At 40.0% G+C, this 27,638-nt stretch overlaps 1 protein-coding gene across 1 annotated transcript in view; it reads left to right on the top strand.

The window, feature by feature from the left end:
* The window catches only part of csmd2 (CUB and Sushi multiple domains 2), an 828,472-nt gene that overhangs the window by 236,235 nt on the left and 564,599 nt on the right, over positions 1-27,638 (top strand). Inside the window, exon 5 of the mRNA XM_061982429.2 lies at positions 6,753-6,960. Coding sequence (XP_061838413.2) covers positions 6,753-6,960 — 208 coding nt within the window. The remainder of the gene's footprint in view (positions 1-6,752; positions 6,961-27,638) is intronic.

The following is a 27,638-nucleotide window of genomic DNA, read 5'->3' as shown; positions in this document are numbered from 1 at the left end:
AAAAAAAACTCAGTCGGTGGAATTTAACCGTAAAATCTATTGTCAATTTTACAGTCTACAATCTGATTTATCATTTGTTTTCAAATCATAAGTCAAGCAGATATTTAAGTATAGTTTTTATCTTTATTTTAACAAACAACATTTTTGGAATACATGATAGTATAATAGTTTGATTTTGATAGTGCATGTTTAAAAGATATGCGATTGCATGATTTTTAACGTCAAAAGGGAAAGAACAAATATATTTTGTAAGAAAAGATTACCGTATTTTTCGAACTATAAGTCGCAGTTTTTTTCATAGTTTGGCCGGGCTCCAGTGCGACTTGTATATGTTTTTTTCCTTCTTTATTGTGCATTTTCGGCAGGTGCGACTTATACTCCGAAAAATACGGTAAGCATTTTATTAACACATTATTTTCAGGCTTTCGCGGGCCACATAAAAAAATGTGGCGGGCCAGATTTGGCTCCCGTGCCTTGAGTTTGACACCAGTGATCTAATTGAAGGAATTATTCTGATCCAAAACGGTTCAATTTAAAGACCAGTTCATCATAAATGATTTTCATACCTACCAGTGTTCTGTATGAGTCATTTCACTTGCTCATGCCTTTTTTAACACCACGTATGTATGATATGCATCCATCCATCCATCTTCTTCCGCTTATCCGAGGTCGGGTCGCGGGGGCAGCAGCCTAAGCAGGGAAGCCCAGACTTCCCTCTCCCCAGCCACTTCGTCCAGCTCTTCCTGTGGGACCCCGAGGCGTTCCCAGGCCAGCCGGGAGAGATAGTCTTCCCAACGTGTCCTGGGTCTTCCCCGCGGCCTCCTACCGGTCGGACGTGCCCTAAACACCTCCCTAGGGAGGCGTTCGGGTGGCATCCTGACCAGATGCCCGAACCACCTCATCTGGCTCCTCTCCATGTGGAGGAGCAGCGGCTTTACTTTGAGCTCCTCCCGGATGGCAGAGCTTCTCACCCTATCTCTAAGGGAGAGCCCCGCCACCCGGCGGAGGAAACTCATTTCGGCCGCTTGTACCCGTGATCTTGTCCTTTCGGTCATAACCCAAAGCTCATGACCATAGGTGAGGATGGGAACGTAGATCGACCGGTAAATTGAGAGCTTCGCCTTCCGGCTCAGCTCCTTCTTCACCACAACGGATCGATACAGCGTCCGCATTACTGAAGACGCCGCACCGATCCGCCTGTCCATCTCACGATCCACTCTTCCCTCACTCGTGAACAAGACTCCGAGGTACTTGAACTCCTCCACTTGGGGCAAGATCTCCTCCCCAACCCGGAGATGGCACTCCACCCTTTTCCGGGCGAGAACCATGGACTCGGACTTGGAGGTGCTGATTCCCATCCCAGTCACTTCACACTCAGCTGCGAACCGATCCAGTGAGAGCTGAAGATCCTGGCCAGATGAAGCCATCAGGACTACATCATCTGCAAAAAGCAGAGACCTAATCCTGCAGCCACCAAACCAGATCCCCTCAACGCCTTGACTGCGCCTAGAAATTATGTCCATAAAAGTTATGAACAGAATCGGTGACAAAGGGCAGCCTTGGCGGAGTCCAACCCTCACTGGAAACGTGTTCGACTTACTACCGGCAATGCGGACCAAGCTCTGGCACTGATCATACAGGAAGCGGACAGCCACAATCAGACAGTCCGATACCTCATACTCTCTGAGCACTCCCCACAGGACTTCCCGAGGGACACGGTTGAATGCCTTCTCCAAGTCCACAAAACACATGTAGACTGGTTGGGCAAACTCCCATGCACTCTCAAGGTGCACAGTTCCACGACCAGGACGAAAACCATGATATTGTATCGGATTAACATCAGTATCGGACAATAATCGCGGCTCCAATATCAGTATCAGAACAAATGCGCACATTTGGGAGCATGTTCACAAAACAACGAAAACAAAAACAATTTTTAACTCCTTGACAATCACCGAATAAACCCCAAACTATTTGGCAAGGATGGACCCAGGGACTCATTTTCAAAATTACTTAACCAGTTCCCATAAAAGTTTGTGAGGGAGCGTCTGGGCCAAGGGATGAGTCATAAAACGACTGAGCGGATACATTAATTTTGTGGATACATTAAGTTTTACTTGCCTTTGGTTCATGTTCCCTTGATTTCTCAGTAAATAATGCATGGACGGAGTTTCTTGTATGGACCTGGTCTTCCCTTAGCTGCCATTTCTGGCATCGAGAAGCAGAAAAGCACAGGTGTTACCAATCAAACTCAACTTGACTACCTAAGAACGTTAGTAACGTCGACTCTGCGGTCCAGATAATCTGGATTTTGCTGACCTGGATCAGGTCGTCTGTCGTACTCGTTTTTCAAAGCAACATTGGATTGGATCAAACTGATATAGGTACAGTTTCTAAGATCACCAAATCCAGGTGAAAATGTATTTCCATACTTTTCTAAATAAAGGGGACCACAAAAAATGGCTTTATTTGGACAAAAAAATCTTAAGGTACATGAAACATATGTTTATTTTTGCAAGTTTGTCCTTAAATAAAATAGTGAACACACTAGACAACTTGTCTTTTAGTAGTAAGTAAACAAACAAAGACTCCTAATTAGTTTGCTGACGTATGCAGTAACATATTGTGTCATTTATACACTTATTTTGTACACATGAGGGACAAACTGTAAAAAATGCATTATTAATCTACTTGTTCATTTACTGTTAATATCTGCTTATTTTCTGTTTTAACATGTTCTATCTACACTTCTGTTAAAATGTAATAATCACTTATTCTTCTCTTCTTTGATACTTTACATTAGTTTTGGATGATACCACACATTTAGGTATCAATTTGATACCAAGTAGTTACAGGATCACACATTGGTCATATTCAAAGTCCTCATGTGTCCAGGGACGTATTTTCTGACTTTGTAAACATAATATACATTTAAAAAAACGAAAGAAGATGTTGTGATGCCAAAACATATCGACGTAATCAGAATAGTATCGACTAGATACGCTCCTGTACTTGGTATCATTATAGTGGATGTCAGGTGTCGATCCACCAATGGCGTTTGAGTACATTAATAATCACTTATTCTTCTGTCGTTTGATATATATATATTAGTTTTGGATGATAACACATATTTGGGTATCGATCCGATACCAAGTCGTTACAGGATCATACGTTGGCCATATTCAAAGTCCTCATGTATTTCCTGAGTTTATAAACATAATATAAATAAATAAAATAAAAAACATTTTATGATGCTAAAAAATATTGATGTAATCATAGTAGTATCGACTAGATACACTCCTGTACTTGGTATCATTACAGTGGATGTCAGGTGATAGTTTGTTTACATTGTGACGCCAGTGAGCTATATTATCCTCCTACGGTGTGTAGTGAAGCATGTTTAGCTATTCCTCGTCCTGCAGTGATAATGATACTTGTAAGAAACATGCTTTATTTGTTGCCATGGAGGCGAGGATTAGTGATGTAGAAGTAGCTAAAACACTGCCGACTGCGGATGGATGTTAGCTGCTAGCTAGCTAGCCATGTCTAAAACCACCTCTGTTGTGTTTCAGTGTTATAACTTCACCTTTATCTTTACTTTTTAAGCCAAAATGCGTCCATTCTTCCTTTTCTGTCTACACACTGTGTCTGCTTGTAAGTACTCTGTGATTATGCACTGCCGAACATGCTCCTCTGCTCATAAAACCAGCAATGACATGACGTGACGAGGAGGCGGGTGGAGGACTGGTACTTTTTAAAGGCGGTATAGGACCGATTAGGATTCATTAGTATCGCGGTACTATACTAGTACCGGTATACCGTACAACCCTACCACAAACTGATCCAGACTAAAATTAGGATTGGATTCCGTGATATGTTTCGATTTCAGAATACTTCTTTCTCTTTTGAACGACCCATTTTCAAGATTGGATAACAATTTGATCAGATTACCTTTGTACAACTGGCCTCTCGGAATGGGTACCTTTCATGTTTGAACCGATACGTAACCTTAAAATCGGTATGGGTGCTCAACGACACTAATTTCCGGTACTTTAGGGCATATCCACGTGGTAATATATTCACCAACTGTGCTCGCCAGTTGCGAGTATGCATTTTTTCAGTTTGTCCTTACGTGTGTTGGCATAAATGTGCCAGTCCTGTCTTTTGTTGTGCCCTACAAAGTGTTTGTACTCCAAGTATTGTAAGTATTGTTTGACTTGGAGATGTCCGATAATATCGGCCTGCGGATATTATCGGCTGATAAATGCTTTTAAATGTAATATCGGAAATTATCGGTGTCGGTTTCAAAAAGAAAAATGTATGACTTTTTAAAACGCCGCTGTGTACACGGACGTAGGGAGAAGTACAGTACTTTATCAGTATTTATTGCCACCTTTCCCAACTTCTTTGTCACGTGTTGCTGGCATCAAATTCTAAAGTTAATGATTATTTGCAACAAAAAAAAAAAAGTTTATCAGTTTGAACATCAAATATGTTGTCTTTGTAGCATATTCAACTAAATATGGGTTGAAAATAAATAAATAATTTAAAAATATCAATGGCATATCAAATAAAATTTTAATAAAAATTGAATGCCTCTTTTCTATTTGCAGCCTTCTGAGGTAAATATCAAAATAAACTTTTTCCACAGGCTAATAATACATTTTAAAATAACAATAATGAATGAATCAAACATTCAAGCCTTGAAGTAGCAAGAGAAAGTGCATGAATAAAACGTTAATTATTGCTCAGTTTGCTACACGGATTTGCTTTAACACTGAATATGGAACAAGCGACGCTTACATAACTTAATAGTGCAAAATCAATTTTCAAAAAACAAACGAAAAAACATCAATGATATATTAAATAAAATGTAAATAATAAATTGAATGCCTCTTTTCTATTTGCAGCCTTCTGAGGTAAATATCAAAATTAACTTAGTGGGCGGGGTTGGGGGGGCGGGGTTTGGTGGTAGCGGGGGTGTATATACGTCCCGGAAGAGTTAGTGCTGCAAGGGCTTCTGGGTATTTGTTCTGTTGTGTTTATGTTGTGTTACGGTGTGGATGTTCTCCCGAAATGTGTTGGTCATTCTTGTTTGGTGTGGGTTCACAGTGTGGCGCATATTTGTAACAGTGTTAGAGTTGTTTGTACGGCCACCCTCAGTGTGACCTGTATGGCTGTTGACCAATTATGCGTTGCATTCACTTGTGTGTGTGTGTCAAAGCCGCATATAGAATGCGACTGTGCCGGCACGTTGTTTGTATGGAGGAAAAGCGGACGTGACGACAGTTTGTAGAGGACGTTGAAGGCAGTGCCTTTAAGGCACGCCCCCAATAATATTGTCTGGGTGGAAGTCGGGAGAAATTGGAGAGAATGGTTGCCCCGGGAGATTTTTAGGAGAGGCACTGAAATTCGGGAGTGTTGGCAAGTATGAGTATTAGTGGTGAATGCGAAAACGGGCGGGCCAGTTCTGATGTTAATTTGATATTGCCTCAAGGGCCAAATTTGGCCCGCGGGCCAGAGTTTGACACCCATGTCGTAAAGCATCTCGAAGGTATTAAAAAAAACATACCATATGCCTCAGTCTACGTCATTTTCACTGTAGACATTGTCCCAACTCATCATTTTTTGAGAGCTGTCTTTGTTCTGTACATATTCTTCGAAAAGTCTTTTTATCATCCATGTTCTACTTTTTGTAGTTTCCGTCGTACACTATATTGCCAAAAGTATTTGGCCACCCATCCAAATGATCAAGGGTCCTAATCAAGCACTTAGGCATGGAGACTGTTTCTACAAACATTTGTGAAAGAATGGGCCGCTTTCAGTGATTTCCAGCGTGGAACTGTCATAGGATGCCACCAGTGCAACAAATCCAGTCGTGAAATTTCCTCGGTCCTAAATATTCCAAAGTCAACTTTATTCTAAGAAAAGTGAAGAGTTTGGGAACAACAGCAACTCAGCCACCAAGTGGTAGGCCACGTAAACTGACAGAGAGGTCAGCCTAGTGCGAAGACTTTCTGCACAGTCAGTTGCTACAGAGCTCCAAACGTCATGTGACCTTCCAATTAGCCCACGTACAGTACGCAGAGAGCTTCATGCAATGGGTTTCCATGGCCGAGCAGCTGCATCTAAGACATACATCACCAACTCCAATGCAAAGTGTGGGATGCAGTGGTGTAAAGCACGTCTCCACTGGACTCTAGAGCCTTCTCTGGACTGATGAATCACACTTTTCCATCTGGCAATCTGATGGACCAGTCTGGGTTTGGAGGTTGCCAGGAGAACGCTACATTTCGGACTGCATTGTGCCGAGTGTGAAATTTAGTGGAGGAGGAATTATGGTGTGGGGTTGTTTTTCAGGAGTTGTTCCAGTGAAAGGAACTTTGAATGCTCCAGGATACCAAAACATGTTGGACAATTGCATGGGATGGCACTTCAAGTTCATATGTGAGTCAAGGCAGGTGGCCAAATACTTTTGGCAATATAGTGTAGATGATGAAAACTTAGCAGGCCACTTGTGGTATTGTTATCAAAGTCATTAGTACAAATATTATCAATAGGTGTGGCACTGTGTCCTGAGATTCTGCTTGGCCTTGTGATCTTAGGATATAAACCCGGGCTATACATTGTGTCCATGAAGTCATCTATGGGATTTTGTTTGATAGGAATGCCTTTAAACTCTGCGGGTGTTGTTGACGTGACTAGCAGGTTGCTCCAGTTGTTTGTAAACAATTTTCCTCGTCCTTTTTCAGCGGACGACGGGTGCGGAGGTACCCTCCGAGGCCAGAGCGGCGTGATCACCACTCCCAACTACCCGGCCGAGTACAACAACCACGCCGACTGCACGTGGACCGTGCTGGCGGAGCCGGGGGACACCATCGCCCTGGTCTTCTCCGACTTCCAGCTGGAGGACGACTACGACCTGCTGGAGGTCGGCGGCACGGAGAGTTCGTCGCAGTGGTGAGTCGTCAGCGCTTCTCTCTTTGGTCCGTGGCTGCCGGGTCCGAACCTTTTCCGCTGAGGGCCACACATTGAGCAATGAAAGCATGCGGGGGCCATTTTGATAGTTTTATTTTTCAAAACCAACACAATATATATATATTTTTTCAACTTTAGCACTCTCCTCAAGTTTGATCCCAGAGACCCAGAAGGGTCCTGGTCATAACAATTTAAAAAAATAAGTCTCATAATATATATTTGTTTATCATTCAATGCGTAACTCTATTTATCAATTTCAAATCTGTCGATATAAAGTTAAAAAATTAAATAAAATGCAATATTTCCCCCACAAAAAGTGCAATATTTGATGTGAAGTAATATGTGCCTTAATAAGTCATTGCACTTTTTGATTTTATTGCATTATTTTTTTGCACTGGAGGTTTGAAAGAAATTCAATAAAAATCCACTAAATTTTTAAGGGATCCAAAAGGGTCCCGCTAAAAAGTGTTAAGTCATGCATTTTTTTTTTTTTATATATATACTTACAACACTAAAGTGTCTAGATCAACTTCAGATCTATCCGTCGATTATAAGTTTTTATTCATTTTTATGATCTTTTTAATTGTTTTATGTCATTTTTGTCAAAGAATACTTAGTTGGTTTTTTTTGTATGGCAAACACAAAATATGCAGTATTTCCCCCCCAAAAAAATGTCAAAGTGGAATATTTGATGTGAGGTCATTCATGTCACTTTTGATTTGAATTATGTATTTATTTTTTTTACCCACAATGGCCGTTTAAAAAAAAAAAATCCCACTAAAATTCCAAAGGATCCAAAAGGGCCCCACTAATAATTAAGTTGTCCAATTTAAAAAAAGAAAAAAAGAAAAGAAAAGTTTTACATTCAACACTAAAGTGTCTAGATCAATTTCAAATGTATCTGTCAATTAAAAGTTTTTATTAATTTTTATGATCTTTTAATTGTTTTATGTCCATTTTTTTTAAATTAATTTTTACTTTCAACACTTAAGTAAAATATGCAGTATTTCCCCGAAAAAAAGATTTCAAAGTAGAATACTTGATGTGAGGTAATTGGAGTCAATAATTCATTACACTTTTGATTTGAATTATTTATTAATTTTTTTCCCACAATGGCCATTTAAAAAAAAAATCCCACTAAAATTCCAAGGGATCCAAAAGGGCCCCACTAATAACTAAGTTGTCCAATTAAAAAAAATAAAATAAAAGTTTTACATTCGACACTTAAGTGTCTGGATCAATTTCAGATGTATCTGTCGATTAAAACGTTTTTATTAATTTTTATGATCTTTTAATTGTTTTATGTCCATTTTGTTTTAAATTAATTTTTACTTTCAATACTTAAGTAAAATATGCAGTATTTCCCCGAAAAAAAGATTTCAAAGTGGAATACTTGATGTGAGGTAACTGGAGTCAATAATTCATTACACTTTTGATTTGAATTATTTATTTATTTTTTCCCCACAATGGCCATTTAAAAAAAAAAAAAAAAAAAAAAAATCCCACTAAAATTCCAAAGGATCCAAAAGGGCCCCACTAATAATTAAGTTGTCCAATTTAAAAAAGAAAAAAAAAAGTTTTACATTCAACACTTAAGTGTCTAGATCAATTTCAGATGTATCTGTCGATTAAAAGTTTTTATTAATTTTTATGATCTTTTAATTGTTTTATGTCCATTTTTTTAACTACTTTTTACTTTCAACACTTAAGTATAATATGCACTATTTCCCCCAAAAAAAGGTTTCAAAGTGGAATATTTGATGTGAGGTAATTGGAGTCAATAATTCATTACACTTTTGATTTGAATGTATTTTAATTTTTTTCCCACAATGGCCGTTTAAAAAAAAAATCCCACTAAAATTCCAAAGGATCCAAAAGGGCCCCACTAATAATTAAGTTGTCCAATTTAAAAAAGAAAAAAAAAAGTTTTACATTCAACACTTAAGTGTCTACACCAATTTCAGATCCATCTGTCGATTAAAAGTTTTTTATTAATTTTTATGATCTTTTAATTGTTTTATGTCTTTTTTTTTCTTTTTTTTTTTAAAGAAAACTTAGTTGTTTTTTTTGTATGGCAAACACAAAATATGCAGTATTTTCAACCAAAAAAAATTTCAAAGTGGAACATTTGATGTCACATTACATTTTTGATTCTAATTATTTTTTTTATTTTATTTTTTCAAAGGCTGTTTGAAAACCCTGAAAAAAACACTAAAATTCAAAGGGATCCAAAAGTGCCCCACTAACAAGTTTTAAGTCATACCATTTAAAAAAAAAAAATTTTTTTTTACCTTAAACACTTGTGTCTAGATCAGGGGTCCCCAAACTAAGGCGTCCAAAATTCGGCCCGCGGGAAGTCCCAAATTACAAAAACTTGTAATTTTTTTTGTGTTGTTTTTTATTTATTTATTTATTTATTTGTTTTATTATATATTTTTTTTGATGCAAAATATATTGTCTAAAAATGCATTTTTTCCCTTCGATAACGTGACATCATAGCGCTCGTAATATATATATTTATATATATACAGCCGGGCCCCCGGCCAAATTTGTTTAACCCTATGCGGCCCCTGAGTCAAAAGTTTGGGGACCCATGGTCTAGATCAACTTTAGATCTATCTGTCAATTATAAGTTTTTATCTTCTTGTTTTATGTCCTTTTTGTCAAAGTAAACCTAGTTGTTTATTGTTGGATGGCAAACATAAAATATGCATTATTTTCCCCCAAAAAATTTTTTTAAATGGTGTCATTCCCGTGCTGGATTTGGCCCCCAGGGCTGTCACTTGAACAGCCCTAACATAGGAACTGTGGATGATGGGCAAAATTCTCCCCAAAAAGTCCAGTTTTTCTTTGACAAATTCCACCTTTTCTGCATCTTTCAGCAATTACTGCTAGATTCTGCACTTCCTATGTAGAAATGTTGCCGTTTCCCTCGCAGCCAGGGAGAGAGAAATAGAAGAAGGTGTGAGAATGGAACGATAGGCGTGAATTGGACCGAACGGGAAGGGGTCATCTTGCCAAGTATTAATAAAGAAATCATTGAGATTGCCCAGGTGATATCTTGAAAATGTCAACAAATAAACATATGACTCACAGCAACAGCTTTCCCCCATTAGTGTGTCGCATGCGGAGTGTGGGTTTGAATCACCATTGCCCCCCCCCACACACACACACACACACACACACACACACACACACACACACACACACATTCTTGTATTTCTTACCTTCTTGAGACCTCTGAAAAATGCCTACCTCTTTAGGACCAGCCTTTCTCGATATATAAAGATTTGTATTTACATACTATGCAAATATAAAAAAGGTTGTTGTGAAAAATGAGTGGGAATTTCACAAGAAAAAGGTAAAAATTTCACAAGAAAAATTTAAAATTTCGCAGTATTATTTTAAAAGTCGTAATTTTACTCAACGCAAGTCAAAATTTTACGATAAAAACTGAACATTTGTGCAATATTATGATAAAAGTTGGAATTTTACTCTAACGGTCGCAATTATACAAGAGAAGCTTAAAATGTTGGCAATTTTATAAAAAGAGTCGGCATTTTACTTGACAAGTCACAATTTTATAAGAAAACTTTCAAATTTTGGCAATATTAAAATAATAATCGGAATTTTACTTGGCCAAATTATGACAAAAGTCATAATTTTACTCGAAATTTTTTTTCCACTATTTTACAAGAACAACAAAAAAAATTGAAATATTGTGATAAAAGTCAGAATTTTATACGACAAATGTCACCATTTGGCAATAAAAGTAATAATTTTACATTAAAAAATAATAATTTTACATTAAAAAATAATAATTTTACATTAAAAAAATAATAATTTTACGAGAAAATATTGCAATATTACAGAAACAAAGAATATGAGAAATTTTATAAGAAAAATGTCGACACATTGCGACAAAACGACATTTATTTTTTGTTTGCAATTAGATTTTAATCTTCATTATTTAAGTTATTACAGTATGTCTCTATATACATATTTATTTATTTAAAAAAAAAAAAAATTGGCCAAAGGGGGCGCATTTCAATTTCTTACACACACTTGTTATTACATATGTTGGCCATAGGGGGAGCACTTACATTTTTTTATACACACTTGTTATTTCATATGTTGGCCAGAGGGGGAGCACTTTTAACACCGACACACAGTCAATTTGAAAACAAAAAACATTTGAAATATTGTGATAAAAGTCAGAATTTTATACGACAAATGTCACCATTTGGCAATAAAAGTAATAATTTTACATTAAAAAATAATAATTTTACATAAAAAAAAAAAAAATTTACATTAAAAAATAATAATTTTACGAGAAAATATTGCAATATTACAGAAACAGAAAGAATATGAGAAATTTTATGAGAAAAATGTCGACACATTGCGACAAAACGACTGCTTTCAGTTATTTTTTGTTTGCAATTAGTTTTTAATCTTCATTATTTAAGTTATTACAGTATGTCTCTATATACATATTTATTTATTTAAAAAAAAAAAAAATGGCCAAAGAGGGCGCATTTCAATTTCTTACACACACTTGTTATTACATATGTTGGCCAGAGGGGGAGCACTTACATTTTTTTATACACACTTGTTATTTCATATGTTGGCCAGAGGGGGAGCACTTTTAACACCGACACACAGTCAATTTGAAAACAAAAGTCAGAATTTTATACGACAAATGTCACCATTTGGCAATAAAAGTAATAATATTACATTTAAAAAATAATAATTTTACATAAAAAATAATAATTTTACATATAAAAATAATAATTTTACATTAAAAAATAATTTTACGAGAAAATATTGCAATATTACAGAAACAGAAATAATATGAGAAATGTTATAAGAAAAATGTCGACACATTGCGACAAAACGACTGCTTTCAGTTATTTTTTGTTTGCAATTAGTTTTTAATCTTCATTATTTAAGTTATTACAGTATGTCTCTATATACATATTTATTTATTTAAAAAAAAAAAAAAATGGCCAAAGAGGGCGCATTTCAATTTCTTACACACACTTGTTATTACATATGTTGGCCAGAGGGGGAGCACTTAATTTTTTTTATACACACTTGTTATTTCATATGTTGGCCAGAGGGGGAGCACTTTTAAAACCGACACAGTCAATTTGAAAAATCCCTCCTTTTTGGGACCACCCTAATTTTGATAGATTTCACCACCTGAGGTGCAAATGAGACCTCTATTTTTTGTTTTTTGTACTGTGCTTAAGGCTGATGACAAAGGAGTCACGGACCACAGATGGCCCCTGTGCCGCACTTTGGGCAACCCAGCTGTAGAAGCTAACTGTTAATGGCCACTATAGTCTTAGTAGCGTAGTGTATTTGTTCATCCTATGGTCACATATGGGACGCGGGTTGTCTTACGTCACCACCGGAAGTCGTAAAATCAGCTGTTCACCTGGCGGGTTTTTTCGGGGATGAATAGGGAAGTCCTTCTTTATCTTGTTTTATCATATATTCCCGCCTTTGCACCTGTCAATGTTTACTTTTGTATGCACATTAAATCAACGAAAAATCCTGACTTTGGAGCAATGTTCACGGACTCTAGTATTTGCCTCTCTATTATATGCAATGTTTTTTCCGTATTGGGACCATGATTTTGGTCCTAACTTGGTTCTCATATGGAAGGTAAATGTCCTTGTTGATGTCTCAAGAAGGGCAGAAATACAAGAACACACACACACACACACGTTTATCCTTTCAATTAGTCAGCGTACGACAACACACATGCTCAGCTCTAACGATGACGAGGTAGGACATCGGGTGTTGGCCTGGTTCTGGCACCATCTGTGGCAGCTCCCGATGGCAGGAAGTCATTAGCGAGCGGCGTATGCGCACAGGAGATGCGTGGATGCAGGTGTGCGCCGAAGGGTTGTTCTTCTAAACGTGGAAGTCTGAGGCGTGGGCAGAAACTCAGTCCGGGGGTGAAGTGTGTGGACTGTGGAGCAAGAAAGAAGTGTTGCATAGGAAAGTGTCTTTGACCATCTCCAGGCGCTTGCCGGACTCCCTGAGGTGGTTCTTTTGCAGCCTCTTGTCCCGGACTTTGATTTGCTTTGTTGTTGTCTTATGTCGGAGCATCCGAGTCTCCAAAGAGTCGTGTCGACTTTGTTGTGGTGGACTTTCTGCGCCTGCGTTCGTAGCTTGCATGGATGCACCTGTGGAATTGCTTGAAGAGAAAGTACAACGAGTAAGTGAGAAGAACCGTGGCTCAGGGGGGACATGAAGTAGCCTTTTTTATCCCAGGATATCTTGTTAAGGGAAATCACTGTAAATAGTCGGACTTGTGACCCCGGGGAACACGTTTTATTAGTCCCATACTTGTTTATTAGTGTTTATTAGTGTTCTCAGACAGAGAAGGGTGGGGTGCCATCTCCGGGTTGGGGAAGAGATCTTGCCCCAAGTAGAGTTCAAGTACCTGGGAGTCAATCAATCAATCAATCAATGTTTACTTATATAGCCCTAAATCACCAGTGTCTCAAAGGGCTGCACAAGCCACAACGACATCCTCGGCTCAGATCCCACATCAGGGCAAGGAAAAACTCAACCCAATCGGATGACAATGAGAAACCTTGGAGGGGGGGATCTAACATAATAGTGTGAGAGTCCAGTCCATAGTGGATCTAGCATAATAGTGTGAGAGTCCACTCCATAGTGGATCTAGCATAATACTGTGAGAGTCCAGTCCATTGTGAATCTAACATAATAGTGTGAAAGTCCAGTCCATAGTGGATCTAACATAATAGTGTGAGAGTCCAGTCCATAGTGGATCTAACATAATAGTGTGAGAGTCCAGTCCATAGTGGATCTAACATAATAGTGTGAGAGTCCAGTCCATAGTGGATCTAACATAATAGTGTGAGAGTCCAGTCCATAGTGGATCTAACATAATAGTGTGAGAGTCCAGTCCATAGTGGATCTAACATAATAGTGTGAGAGTCCAGTCCTTATTGGATCTAACAAAATAGTGTGAGAGTCCAGTCCATAGTGGATCTAACATAATAGTGAGAGTCCAGTCCATAGTGGATCTAACATAATAGTATGAGAGTCCAGTCCATAGTGGATCTAACATAATAGTGTGAGAGTCCAGTCCATAGTGGATCTAACATAATAGTGTGAGAGTCCAGTCCATAGTGGATCTAACATAATAGTGTGAGAGTCCAGTCCATAGTGGATCTAACATAATAGTGTGAGAGTTCAGTTCATAGTGGATCTAACATAATAGTGTGAGAGTCCAGTCCATAGTGGATCCAACATAATATTGTGAGTTGTGAGAGTCCAGTCCATAGTGGATCTAACATAATATCGTGAGAGTCCAGTCCATAGTGGATCTAACATAATAGTGAGAGTCCAGTCCATAGTGGATCTAACATAATAGTGTGAGAGTCCAGTCCTTATTGGATCTAACAAAATAGTGTGAGAGTCCAGTCCATAGTGGATCTAACATAATAGTGAGAGTCCAGTCCATAGTGGATCTAACATAATAGTATGAGAGTCCAGTCCATAGTGGATCTAACATAATAGTGTGAGAGTCCAGTCCATAGTGGATCTAACATAAAAGTGTGAGAGTCCAGTCCATAGTGGATCTAACATAATAGTGTGAGAGTTCAGTTCATAGTGGATCTAACATAATAGTGAGAGTCCAGTCCATAGTGGATCTAACATATTATTGTGAGAGTCCAGTCCATAGTGGATCTAACATAATATTGTGAGTTGTGAGAGTCCAGTCCATAGTGGATCTAACATAATATTGTGAGAGTCCAGTCTATAGTGGATCTAACATAATAGTGAGAGTCCAGTCCATAGTGGATCTAGCATAATAGTGTGACAGTCCAGTCCATCGTGGATCTAACATAATAGTGTGAGAGTCCAGTCCATAGTGGATCTAACATAATATTGTGAGAGTCCAGTCCATAGTGGATCTAACATAGTAGTGACAGTCCAGTCCATAGTGGATCTAACATAATAGTGAGAGTCCAGTCCATAGTGGATCTAACAATATAGTGTGAGAGTCCAGTCCTTAGTGGATCTAACATAATAGTGTGAGAGTTCAGTTCATAGTGGATCTAACATAATAGTGGGAGTCCAGTCCATAGTGGATCTAACATATTATTGTGAGAGTCCAGTCCATAGTGGATCTAACATAATATTGTGAGTTGTGAGAGTCCAGTCCATAGAAGATCTAACATAATATTGTGAGAGTCCAGTCCATAGTGGATCTAACATAATAGTGAGAGTCCAGTCCATAGTGGATCTAACATAGTAGTGAGAGTCCAGTCTATAGTGGATCTAACATAATAGTGAGAGTCCAGTCCATAGTGGATCTAGCATAATAATGTGACAGTCCAGTCCATCGTGGATCTAACATAATAGTGTGAGAGTCCAGTCCATAGTGGATCTAACATAATATTGTGAGAGTCCAGTCCATAGTGGATCTAACATAGTAGTGACAGTCCAGTCCATAGTGGATCTAACATAATAGTGAGAGTCCAGTCCATAGTGGATCTAACATAATAGTGTGAGAGTCCAGTCCATAGTGGATCTAACATAATAGTGTGAGAGTTCAGTTCATAGTGGATCTAACATAATAGTGAGAGTCCAGTCCATAGTGGATCTAACATATTATTGTGAGAGTCCAGTCCATAGTGGATCTAACATAATATTGTGAGTTGTGAGAGTCCAGTCCATAGTGGATCTAACATAATATTGTGAGAGTCCAGTCCACAGTGGATCTAACATAATAGTGAGAGTCCAGTCCATAGTGGATCTAACATAATAGTGAGAGTCCAGTCCATAGTGGATCTAGCATAATAGTGTGACAGTCCAGTCCATCGTGGATCTAACATAATAGTGTGAGTGTCCAGTCCATTGTGAATCTAACATAATAGTGTGAAAGTCCAGTCCATAGTGGATCTAACATAATAGTGTGAGAGTCCAGTCCATAGTGGCTCTAACATAATAGTGTGAGAGTCCAGTCCATAGTGGATCTAACATAATAGTGTGAGAGTCCAGTCCTTATTGGATCTAACAAAATAGTGTGAGAGTCCAGTCCATAGTGGATCTAACATAATAGTGAGAGTCCAGTCCATAGTGGATCTAACATAATAGTATGAGAGTCCAGTCCATAGTGGATCTAACATAATAGTGTGAGAGTCCAGTCCATAATGGATCTAACATAATAGTGTGAGAGTTCAGTTCATAGTGGATCTAACATAATAGTGAGAGTCCAGTCCATAGTGGATCTAACATATTATTGTGAGAGTCCAGTCCATAGTGGATCTAACATAATATTGTGAGTTGTGAGAGTCCAGTCCATAGTGGATCTAACATAATATTGTGAGAGTCCAGTCCATAGTGGATCTAACATAATAGTGAGAGTCCAGTCCATAGTGGATCTAACATAGTAGTGAGAGTCCAGTCTATAGTGGATCTAACATAATAGTGAGAGTCCAGTCCATAGTGGATCTAGCATAATAGTGTGACAGTCCAGTCCATCGTGGATCTAACATAATAGTGTGAGAGTCCAGTCCATAGTGGATCTAACATAATATTGTGAGAGTCCAGTCCATAGTGGATCTAACATAGTAGTGACAGTCCAGTCCATAGTGGATCTAACATAATAGTGAGAGTCCAGTCCATAGTGGATCTAACATAATAGTGTGAGAGTCCAGTCCACATTGAATCTAACATAATAGTGTGAGAGTCCAGTCCATAGTGGATCTAACATAATAGTGAGAGTCCAGTCCATAGTGGATCTAACATAATATTGTGAGTTGTGAGAGTCCAGTCCATAGTGGATCTAACATAATAATGAGAGTCCAGTCCATAGTGGATCTAACATAATATTGTGAGTTGTGAGAGTCCAGTCCATAGTGGATCTAACATAATTTTGTGAGAGTCCAGTCCATAGTGGATCTAACATAATAGTAAGAGTCCAGTCCATAGTGGATCTAACATAGTAGTGAGAGTCCAGTCTATAGTGGATCTAACATAATAGTGAGAGTCCAGTCCATAGTGGATCTAACATAATAGTGTGAGAGTCCAGTCCACATTGAATCTAACATAATAGTGTGAGAGTCCAGTCCATAGTGGATCTAACATAATAGTGAGAGTCCAGTCCATAGTGGATCTAACATAATATTGTGAGTTGTGAGAGTCCAGTCCATAGTGGATCTAACATAATAATGAGAGTCCAGTCCATAGTGGATCTAACATAATATTGTGAGTTGTGAGAGTCCAGTCCATAGTGGATCTAACATAATAGTGAGAGTCCAGTCCATAGTGGATCTAACATAGTAGTGAGAGTCCAGTCTATAGTGGATCTAGCATAATAGTGTGAGAGTCTTTGGACAGCTAGCGGGTCATCTGTCGTCACCGAATCTGTGCCCCCACCCCCCTCCACGCAGAAGAGGGGGGCAGAGCAGAAAAGAGACGGCAGATCAACTGGTCTAAAAAGGGGGTCTATTTAAAGGCTAGAGTATACAAATGAGTTTTAAGATGGGACTTAAATGCTTCTACTGAGGTAGCATCTCTAACTGTTACCTGTAGAACATTCCAGAGTACTGGAGCCCCAATAGAAAACGCTCTATAGCCCGCAGACTGTTTTTGGGCTCTGGGAATCGATAATAAGCCGGAGTTGTTTGAATGCAGATTTTTTTGCTGGGACATATGGTACAATACAATCAGCAAGATAGGATGGAGCGAGACCGTGTAGTATTTTATACCTAAGTAGTAAATCGTTAAAGTCGCATCTTGAGTGCACAGGAAGCCAGTATAGGTATATATATAGGTATATAGGTATATAAAGGTATATACAGTATAGGCCTAATATGATCAAACTTTCTTGTTCTTGTCAAAAATCTAACAGCTGCATTTTGTACCAACTGTACTCTTTTAATGCTAGACGTAGGGAGACCCGAAAATAATACGTTACAGTAATCGAGACGAACGCATGAATAATGAACTCAGCGTCGCTAGTGGACAAAATGATGGGATGCCCCATCGCTGCTCACGTGGCTTCATAGCTCAGAGACACACTTGAACACTCCATCACCTTCACCTTCTTCAGCAAGGCACTTGTCATCCTGAAGGTCGTGTTTGGGCTCCCTATCATCTCCATGAGCCCGGTCTCCCAAGGGAGTGTGCAATGCTCAATGTCCCGGGACCATGGATGCCAGACTACGGTTGACAATGCCAGAAACATCGGAGTTTAAGTGAGGTAAAGCTTCCAAGGAGAAGATAAATAGTAAATAGCACCACTTGATGGATGGTTGGCTCCTCGAAGGACATGGCATGGTAGTTATGAACTGAAGCACATATTTATTAAGCTCACTCAGCAACAGCAATCTTGTCATTTGGATTCAATAATGGCAGTCCTTCAGCCTGAAGTACCCCATCTTATTTAAATATTTTGTAGATGACCGTCCTCATACAAAAGCTTCTGTAACACAATTATTTGTGTTTCTGTTTGTTTTTGGACTCTCAATCCAGTTTTTGAACGTACTTATTTTCCGAGCTGGGTATCACAGGTATCATGGCCAAGTTGCCAAATTGATACGATTTAGATTAGTGCGCTTCTCAATCGAATGATCATGATTTGAGTCGATTCAATCTGCATTAAAGCGTCTCAAAACCCAAAACCAGTGAATTTGGCACGTTGTGTAATTGGTAAATAAAAACAGAATACAAGGATTTGCAAATCTATTTCAGTCTATTCAATTGAATAGACTGCAAAGACAATATATTTAAAGGGGAACATTATCACAATTTCAGAATGGTATGATCAGTGTCAGAGCTTGGTCCGCATTGCCGGCAGTAAGTCGGACACGTTTCCAGTGAGGGTTGGACTCCGCCAAGGCTGCCCTTTGTCACCGATTCTGTTCATAACTTTTATGGACAGAATTTCTAGGCGCAGTCAAGGCGTTGAGGGGATCCGGTTTGGTGGCTGCAGGATTAGGTCTCTGCTTTTTGCAGATGATGTGGTCCTGATGGCTTCATCTGGCCAGGATCTTCAGCTCTCACTGGATCGGTTCGCAGCTGAGTGTGAAGCGACTGGGATGAGAATCAGCACCTCCAAGTCCGAGTCCATGGTTCTCGCCCGGAAAAGGGTGGAGTGCCATCTCCGGGTTGGGGAGGAGATCTTGCCCCAAGTGGAGGAGTTCAAGTACCTCGGAGTCTTGTTCACGAGTGAGGGAAGAGTGGATCGTGAGATCGACAGGCGGATCGGTGCGGCGTCTTCAGTAATGCGGACGCTGTATCGATCCGTTGTGGTGAAGAAGGAGCTGAGCCGGAAGGCAAAGCTCTCAATTTACCGGTCGATCTATGTTCCCATCTTCACCTATGGTCATGAGCTTTGGGTTATGACCGAAAGGACAAGATCACGGGTACAAGCGGCCGAAATGAGTTTCCTCCGCCGGGTGGCAGGGCTCTCCCTTAGAGATAGGGTGAGAAGCTCTGTCATCCGGGGCGAGCTCAAAGTAAAGCCGCTGCTCCTCCATATCGAGAGGAGCCAGATGAGGTGGTTCGGGCATCTGGTCAGGATGCCACCCGATCGCCTCCCTCGGGAGGTGTTTAGGGCACGTCCGACCGGTAGGAGGCCACGGGGAAGACCCAGGACACGTTGGGAAGACTATGTCTCCCGACTGGCCTGGGAATGCCTGGGAAGAGCTGGACGAAGTGGCTGGGGAGAAGGAAGTCTGGGCTTCCCTGCTTAGGCTGCTGCCCCCGCGACCCGACCTCGGATAAGCGGAAGAAGATGGATGGATGGATGGATGGAGAATGGTTAAAACCATTAAAAATCAGTTCCCAGTGGCTTATTATATTTTTCGAAGTGTTTTTCAAAATTGTACCCATCACGCAATATCCCTAAAAAAAAGCTTCAAAGTGCCTGATTTTAACCACCCGTCCATTTTCCTGTGACGTCACATAGTGATGCCAACACTAACAAACATGGCGGAAAGAACAGCAAGCTATAGCGACATTAACTCGGATTCAGACTCGGATTTCAGCGACTTAAGCGATTCAACAGATTACGAATGTATTGAAACGGATGGTTGTAGTGTGGAGGCAGGTAGCGAAAATGAAATTGAAGAAGAAACTGAAGCTATTGAGCCAAATCGGTTTGAACCGTATGCAAGCGAAACCGACGAAAACGACACGACAGCCAGCGACACGGGAGAAAGCGAGGACGAATTCAGCGATCGCCTTCTAACCAACGATTGGTATGTGTTTGTTTGGCATTAAAGGAAACTAACAACTATGAACTAGGTTTACAGCATATGAAATACATTTGGCAACAACATGCACTTTGAGAGTGCAGACAGCCCAATTTTCATCAATTAATATATTCTGTAGACATACCCTCATCCGCACTCTTTTCCTGAAAGCTGATCTGTCCAGTTTTGGAGTTGATGTCAGCAGGCCAGGGAAGCTAGGGTCGATATTCTTCTCTTGATCATCTTCGGTGGCATAAGGGACGGTGTGAGCCAAGACATCCAGGGGGTTTAGCTCGCTCGTCTGCGGGAACAAACTGCCGCCATTGCTTGCCGTGCTACCGAGGTCCTTTGTCCCTGAATTGCTCACACACTCCGGCAGATTCAATGGGGGGTCTGGTGGCAGATTTCTTTGACTTTATCGTTGGAAATGCATCTGCTTTGAGTGTCGCAGGATATCCACACATTCTTGCCATCTCTGTCGTAGCATAGCTTTCGTCGGTAAAGTGTGCGGCTCAAACGTCCAATTTCTTGCCACTTTGGCATCTTTGGGCCACTGGTGCAACTTGAATCCGTCCCTGTTCGTGTTGTTACACCCTCCGACAACACACCGACGAGGCATGATGTCTCCAAGGTACGGAAAAAAGTCGAAAAAACGGAAAATAACAGAGCTGATTTGACTCGGTGTTTGAGAAAATGGCGGATTGCTTCCCGATGTGACGTCACGTTGTGACGTCATGTTGTGACGTCATCGCTCCGAGAGCGAATAATAGAAAGGCGTTTAATTCGCCAAAATTCACCCATTTAGAGTTCGGAAATCGGTTAAAAAAATATATGGTCTTTTTTCTGCAACATCAAGGTATATATTGACGCTTACATAGGTCTGGTGATAATGTTCCCCTTATATTTAATGTTCACACTGAGAAACGTAATTTGTTTTGCAAATAATCATAAACTTAGAATTTAATGGCAGCAACACACTGCCAAAAAAGTTGGCACAGGGGCATTTTTACCACTGTGTTACATGGCCTTTCCTTTTAACAACACTCAGTAAACGTTTGGGAACTGAGGAGACACATTTTTGAAGCTTTTCAGGTGGAATTATTTCCCATTCTTGCTTGATGTACAGCTTAAGTTGTTCAACAGTCCGCTGTGGTCTTTTTTACGCTTCATAATGCGCCACACATTTTCAATGGGAGACGGGTCTGGGTGTTGTTGATAAATGGCTTTCGCTTTGCATAGTAGAGTTTTAACTTGCACTTGCAGATGTGGCGACAAAATATAGTTACTGACAGTGGTTTTCTGAAGTGTTCCTGAGCCCATGTGGTGATATCCTTTACACACTGATGTCGCTTTTTTGATGCAGTGCCGCCTGAGGGATCGAAGGTCCGTAATATCATCGCTTACGTGCAGTGATTTTTCCAGATTCTCTGAACCTTTTGATGACATTACAGACCATAGATGATGAAATCCCTAAATTCCTTGCAATAGCTCCTTGAGAAATGTTCCTAAACTGTTCGACATTGTTTGTGAATGACTGAGCATTTCATGGAAACTGCTTTAATACCCAATCATGGCACCCACCTTTTCCCAATTAGCCTGTTCACCTGTGGGATGTTCCAAATAAGTGTTTGATGAGCATTCCTCAACTTTCTCAGTCTTTTTTGCCACTTGTGCAAGCTTTTTTGAAACATGTTGCAGGCATCAAATTCCAAATGAGCTAATATTTGCAAAAAATAACAAAGTTTTCCAGTTCGAACGTTAAATATCTTGTCTTTGCAGTCCATTCAATTGAAATAAGTTGAAAATGTTTTGCAAATCATTGTATTTTGTTTTCATTTACACAACATGCCAACTTTACCAGTTTTGGGGTTTGTAGATCAAATTGATTATCGTATCCATCCTCTTTTTTTTAATTGTCGGCTTCCTCATGTATTTATGTCAATCTTTTCAGAGATGTCAACCAAAAAGGGCAAACAACCAGTCCAAAGTGATCCTAAGTTGAGCAGCAAGTGGCTCAGTGACTAGGGAAGGTTGTCCAGAAACCGCAAGATTGCTGTTGTGTCCTTGGGCAGGACATGAGCCACCTTACCTCCACTGCAGTGTATGAATGTGAAGTTGCGATGGTGGATGAAGATGTTCAAGCTGCCACTCACAGTGTCGGAATGTGGAGTGGATGAATAACGTGTTCCACGGTGAAGCATTTTGGGTATCTTAAAAGTCGCTTCATAAATCCAATATTATTTTTTATTATTAACTCATTCCCCTTCCTTTTTTATGGTCACACACACTGTATGCTAATCTCCATCACATAAAAGATGTGTATTCCTCACCGTCAATCACCGCGGAGACCACGACTGTAAGAGTCTTATCTTGTCCTATTACGTTCCACTTTGCCGCGCGAAAACAAGGCTTTGACTGGCAGCCCCGCAGAGTTAGGATTGGGAAAAAGGCAGCCTTAAAAAATTGTTTTTTTTCAAAAGACAACCTTGAAAGCTGCCTTCAAGAACAAAGATGCGGATCGAGCGTCACAGTGGAAAGGTCTTGCAAAATGCAAAACTAAACAAAAATTCCTCCTCCACGAGGAGTTGGTCTGATAAATGTTTGTGCGTGGTGCTCGCCCAGGGGAACACATTCCTCTGCACTTGCATTGTTTGCATCCATATTGATTCACTTTAAGGAAATGTAAATACTCAACACCCGCCAATTGCCGGATACTCATTTGCCCATTTGCGTCTTAAGTGGAACTCGTATATATTCGACCTTTTTTTTTTTTTTTGTTCTTGGGTAGCACTTTGTCTTGCGAAGCCCCCTGATGCACGTACATTCCCCAACATGTCAAAAGCAGGTCTAGTCAGAGATAGAGAAGTGTTTAGGAAGTTAAAATATATATTTTAAATACTATTGTACAATGAAATGTCATTTTTACAAATACACATTTTGCTTAGCCTGGTTTTTTTTTTTTAATTTTCCTTTTTTTTTTTTGTCCTGTTCAGCTATTCGGACAAATCATATTGTTCCATCCATCCATCCATCTTTTTCCGCTTATCCGAGGTCGGGTCGCGGGGGCAGCAGCCTAAGCAGGGAAGCCCAGACTTCCCTCTCCACAGCCACTTCGTCCAGCTCTTCCTGTGGGACCCCGAGGCGTTCCCAGGCCAGCCGGGAGACATAGTCTTCCCAACGTGTCCTGGGTCTTCCCCGTGGCCTCCTACCGGTCGGACGTGCCCTAAACACCTCCCTAAGCAGGCGTTCGGGTGGCATCCTGACCAGATGCCCGAACCACCTCATCTGGCTCCTCTCCATGTGGAGGAGCAGCGGCTTTACTTTGAGCTCCCCCCGGATGGCAGAGCTTCTCACCCTATCTCTAAGGGAGAGCCCCGCCACCCGGCGGAGGAAACTCATTTCGGCCACTTGTACCCGTGATCTTGTCCTTTCGGTCATAACCCAAAGCTCATGACCATAGGTGAGAATGGGAACGTAGATCGACCGGTAAATTGAGAGCTTTGCCTTCCGGCTCAGCTCCTTCTTCACTACAACGGATCGATACATATTGTTGATGTACAAAACCCAAAACCAGTGAAGTTGGCTCGTTATGTAAATGGCGAATAAAAAAAGAATACAATGATTTGCAAATCCTTTTCAACCTATATTCAGTTGAATAGACTGCAAAGTGTCGGAGGCAGATATTTACATATATCCGTATTTAAGTGTTACTTCTTTTATTTCATAATCATATTACAAAAGAGCTAGTGTTTTTCTTCCAATTGTGGGCAGCACGGTGGCAGAAGGGTTAGTGCGTCTGCCTCACAATATGAAGGTCCTGAGTAGTCGTGAGTTCAATCCCGGCCTCGGGATCTTTCTGTGTGGAGTTTGCATGTTCTCCCCGTGACTGCGTGGGTTCCCTCCGGGTACTCCGGCTTCCTCCCACCTCCAAAGACATGCACCTGGGCATAGGTTGATTGGCAACACTAAATTGGCCCTAGTGTGTGAATGTGAGTGTGAATGTTGTCTGTCTATCTGTGTTGGCCCTGTGATGAGGTGGGGACTTGTCCAGGGTGTACCCCGCCTTCCGCCCGATTGTAGCTGAGATAGGCTCCAGCGCCCCCCGCGACCCTGAAGGGAATAAGCGGTAGAAAATGGATGGATGGATGGATGTGGTCTTTTGGTTGTCTGCAAATACTGTGTGCTAACCTTGAATATGGAATGTAAGAAAGAGAGATACTCCTTCTTCTTATCTATTCTTATGTCCAGGTGCGGAGGACAATGGGCATGTGTTTGGGCTGCAGGGACAAGACTGCGAGGGTGGGAGGGAGAGAGACTTGAGAGAAGAGAGGGTTTTCATTTTGGGGGGGGCAGACCATCTTAGCTACGCGATTGAATGTTCCATGCTGGACTGGTCTCAGTATGTTTACAAAGCTTTGCAAATATATTACAAAATACCTAGTCTGTCTCTGGTGGTTCTTCTACTCAGCTTTAAGTGTCGTAAAGAGCTTGGGAGCGACCAGCAACTTGAATTCCCTGGGAGGAACAACAAAAGACAAGATACTTAACGTTCAAACTGGAAAATGTTGTTATTTTTTGCAAATATTAGCTCATTTGGAATTTGATGCCTGCAACATGTTTTTAAAAAAGCTGGCACAAGTGGCAAAAAAGACTGAGAAAGTTGAGGAATGCTCATCAAACACTTATTCGGAACATCCCACAGGTGAACAGGCTAATTGGGAACAGGTGAGTGCCATGAAATGGTCATATTTGATGTTCAAACTGATAAAAAAAAAAAAATTTTTTTTCAAATAACCATTAACTTTAGAATTTGATGCCAGCAACACATGACAAAGAAGTTGGGAAAGGTGGCAATAAATACTGATAAAGTTGAGGAATGCTCATCAAACACGTATTTGGAACATCCCACAGGTGAACAGGCTAATTGGGAACAGGTGGGTGCCATGATTGGGTATAAAAGTAGATTCCATGAAATGCTCAGTCATTGACAAACAAGGATGGGGCGAGGGTCACCACTTTGTCAACAAATGCGTGAGCAAATTGTCCCACAGTTTAAGAACAACATTTCTCAACGAGCTATTGCAAAGAATTTAGGGATTTCACCATCTACGGTCCGTAATATCATCAAAAGGTTCAGAGAATCTGAAGAAATCAATGCCCGTAAGCAGTACTGCGTCAACAAGCGACATCGGTGTGTAAAGGATATCACCACATGGGCTCAGGAGCACTTCAGAAAACCACTGTCAGTAACTACAGTTGGTCGCTACATCTGTAACTGCGAGTTAAAACTTAACTATGCAAAGCCAAAGCCATTTATCAACAACACCCAGCGTGGCTTCGTAGTAAAAGAGTGTGGGTACTAGACTGGCGTGCCTGTAGTCCAGACCTGTCTCCCATTGAAAATGTGTGGCGCATTATGAAGCCTAAAATACCACAACGGAGACCCCGTTGAATGGGAAATAATTCCACCTGAAAAGCTTCAAAAATGTGTCTCCTCAGTTCCCAAACCTTTACTGAGTGTTGTTAAAAGGAGAGGCCATGTAACACAGTGGTAAAAATGCCCCTGTGAGAACTTTTTTGCAATGTGTTGCTGCCATTAAATTCTAAGTAAATGATTATTTGCAAAATATATATATATATATATATATATGTTTCTCAGTTGGAACATTAAGTATCTTCACCAAGAGACAACAACAACAATTACTACAACAATAGAACAACATCAGCAAATAGGATATGTACAAATATGATAGTAAAAGTGATAGCAGAGAAGCAGTTAGTGAAGTAAATATTAATAACACAGAAATGACAATGAACATTAATACACTACAAATTGATCAATACAAATACCAATAGAAATAGCACTATTGATAATGAATAATAACAATAATGACCTCTATTATCAACAACACAGTTGTTCAAATGCAACAATACATATATGTGATGATAACTTGAAATAAAAAAGAAAGAAGATATATGGAGGGGAAGAAAGAGAAGCCAACTGTATTAACCTTGTAGATTGTTATAGTAAGAATAGGTTAAGCTTTATCAGTGTGCCATGTGTTACCCAGTTTACCCTAGGGCAACAACGTTAATATATGTTTGATGAAACGTGAGTGTGTGTATGCATTAGCCTGGTTGCTCACATTTTATTTGAAAAGCAGCGGTGGGTTGATTGACACTGGTGCTTCTGCAAATGTGACGTATACATGGCCATGGAGTTGTTCATTTACCCGCAATGTGGAATATCAATACACGGTGCAAAGGTGCACTGCGCAAAAGCTGAGGAAATTATGGACGTCAAATGCGTTCAAACGTTGAACACAGCGTTGACGTTCCCCTTGGTACCTTCTAGTACATCCTTTGACTTTGTTTTAACCCTAAACTCTCCTGATTTAGGGTAAATTCCCCTTGTTACCTTCTTGGTACATCAGTTGACTTTGTTTTGAACCTAAACTCTCCTGATTTAGGGTAAATTCCCCTTGGCTACCTTATTGGTACATCCTTTGACTTTGTTTTAAACATAAACTCTCCTGGTTTAGGGTAAATTCCCCTTGTTACCTTCTTGGTACATCCGTTGACTTTGTTTTGAACGTAAACTCTCCTAATTTAGGGTAAATTCATCTTGGTACTTTCTTGGTACATCCGTTGACTTTGTTTTGAACGTAAACGCTCCTGATTTAGGGTAAATTCATCTTGGTACTTTCTTGGTACTTCCTTTGACTTTGTTTTAAACCTAAACTCTACTGATTTAGGGTCAATTCTCCTTGGTATCTTCTTGGTACATCCTTTGACTTTGTTTTAAACCTAAACTCTCCTGATTTAGGGTAAATTCCACTTTGGTACCTTATTGGTACATTTGTGTTAAACCTAAACTCTCCTGAGTTAGGCTAAATTCCCCTTGGTACTTACTTGGTACATCCTTTGACTTTGTTTTAAACCTAAACTCTCCTGATTTAGGTTAAATTCCCCTTGGTACTTACTTGGTACATCCTTTGACTTTGTTTTAAACCTAAACTCTCCTGATTTAGGGTAAATTCCCCTTGGTACCTTCTTGGTACATCCTTTGACTTTGTTTTAAACCTAAACTCTCCTGGTTTAGGGTAAATTCCCAATGGTAACTTCTTGGTACATTATTTGACTTTGTTTTAAACCTAAACTCTCTTAATTTAGGGTCAATTCCCCTTGCTACCTTCTTGGTACATCCTTTGTACTTTGGTTTAAACCTAAACTCTCCTGATTTAGGGTAAATTTCCAATGGTAACTTTTTGGTACATTATTTGACTTTGTTTGAAACCTAAACTCTCCTGATTTAGGGTCAATTCCCCTTGGTTTTTTCTTGGTACATCCTTTGACTTTGTTTAAACCTAAACTCTCCTGATTTAGGGTCAATTCCCCTTGGTATCT

Source organism: Nerophis lumbriciformis, linkage group LG21 (assembly GCF_033978685.3).
Source record: "Nerophis lumbriciformis linkage group LG21, RoL_Nlum_v2.1, whole genome shotgun sequence".
Taxonomy (NCBI): domain Eukaryota; kingdom Metazoa; phylum Chordata; class Actinopteri; order Syngnathiformes; family Syngnathidae; genus Nerophis; species Nerophis lumbriciformis.
This window is presented reverse-complemented; position numbering and strand designations above follow the sequence as displayed.